The sequence below is a fragment of the Perkinsus marinus genome (assembly GCF_000006405.1).
Source record: "Perkinsus marinus ATCC 50983 genomic scaffold scf_1104296935188, whole genome shotgun sequence".
Taxonomy (NCBI): domain Eukaryota; phylum Perkinsozoa; order Perkinsida; family Perkinsidae; genus Perkinsus; species Perkinsus marinus.
This window is the reverse complement of record NW_003214565.1, coordinates 1,409-2,757: the sequence shown is the minus strand read 5'-3', so window position 1 is coordinate 2,757 and position 1,349 is coordinate 1,409. Positions and strand designations below refer to the sequence as shown.

Here is a 1,349-nt window from a genome sequence, read left to right as displayed (position 1 = left end):
CATACAGAGCTCATGTTAGTTAGAATGGAGCCGGACATGGCTAATGTTAGGTTTAATAGGCCCGGACATGTGATACATCAGCTAGGATGGAGCCGGGCAGAACTCATGTTGGTTAGAATGGAGCCGGACATGGTTCATGTTAGTTAGAATGGAGCCGGACATGGCTTATGTTAGGTAGAATGGAGCCGGACATGGCTAACGTTAAGTAGAATGAAGCCAGGCATGTGATACATCAGCTAGAATGGAGCCGGACATGGTTCATGTTAGTTAGAATGGAGCCGGACATGGCTTATGTTAGGTAGAATGGAGCCGGACATGGCTAATGTTAAGTAGAATGGACTGTAACTCGCACTCACTGTTATGGGGACAACTAGGGCACAGGAGAGCTGTTCAGCGGGGTAGATACCGACTATGGAAGGCCGATCACTTTAAAGTAACAGTACTCTAATGGTAATTCGCCGATACCAACTATGGAAGGCCGATCACTTTAAAGTAACAGTACTCTAACGGTAATTCGCCGATACCGACTATGGAAGGCCGATCACTTTAAAGTAACAGTACTCTAATGGTAATGGTCACCAGTACTAATGGTCACCCGAACACTGGCCAGATGAAGAGGATGTAGTATTGCTAGTCACAGGACCACTAGTTGAAATTGTAGTAGCGCTAGTCACAGGACCACTAGTTGAAACCGTAGTAGTGACCTGTGAACCGAGCAATCTGCCCAGTAGCCTTCTCGGTAACATATAGAATATTCGAGTGTTGATCAAAGGTGACACCAGTATACTCCTTGGAAGGATCCGCCTGAGCTATTATGCGATAAGCATTGTTATTCTTCGGGTAAAAAACACCAACGTCACCCTCGCTGATGCCAAACACGAATATATCGTTGCCCGAAACCTCGATATTGGAAATAGTCTTCTCGGCAACAGGTAGCCATTGGTTGCAATGGAGTCTCCAAAGCATACGGATACCATCATCACTAGAGTAACCAGCTAGGTACCATGCACCATAGTCAGTGAAACTGAAGGACTCGGTAGTTATTTGGCCCGCCGGGAGGAGGTTAGGGAACGTCGTCCTATCAGCAACGCAGAAGTCATCCGAACACTGGCCAGATGAAGAGGATGTAGTAGTGCTAGTCACAGGACCACTAGTTGAGACAGTAGTAGTGCTAATCACAGGACCACTAGTTGAGGTAGTAGCAGTGCTAGTCACAGGACCACTAGTTGAGGCAGTAGTAGTGCTAGTCACAGGACCACTAGTTGAAACCGTAGTAGTGACCTGTGAACCGAGCAATCTGCACAGTAGCCTTTTCGGTAACATATAGAATACTCGAGTGTTGATCAAAG

General features: G+C 46.6%; 1 protein-coding gene across 1 annotated transcript in view; it reads right to left on the bottom strand.

Annotated features, from left to right (window-relative positions):
* Positions 1–681: 681 nt before the first annotated feature.
* Positions 682–1,349, bottom strand: part of Pmar_PMAR008275 (conserved hypothetical protein) — a gene marked incomplete at both ends in the record, with an annotated part of 1,159 nt that continues 491 nt past the window's right edge. Inside the window, one exon of the mRNA XM_002784517.1 lies at positions 682–1,281. Within this exon, the coding sequence (XP_002784563.1) occupies positions 682–1,281 (600 nt within the window). The remainder of the gene's footprint in view (positions 1,282–1,349) is intronic.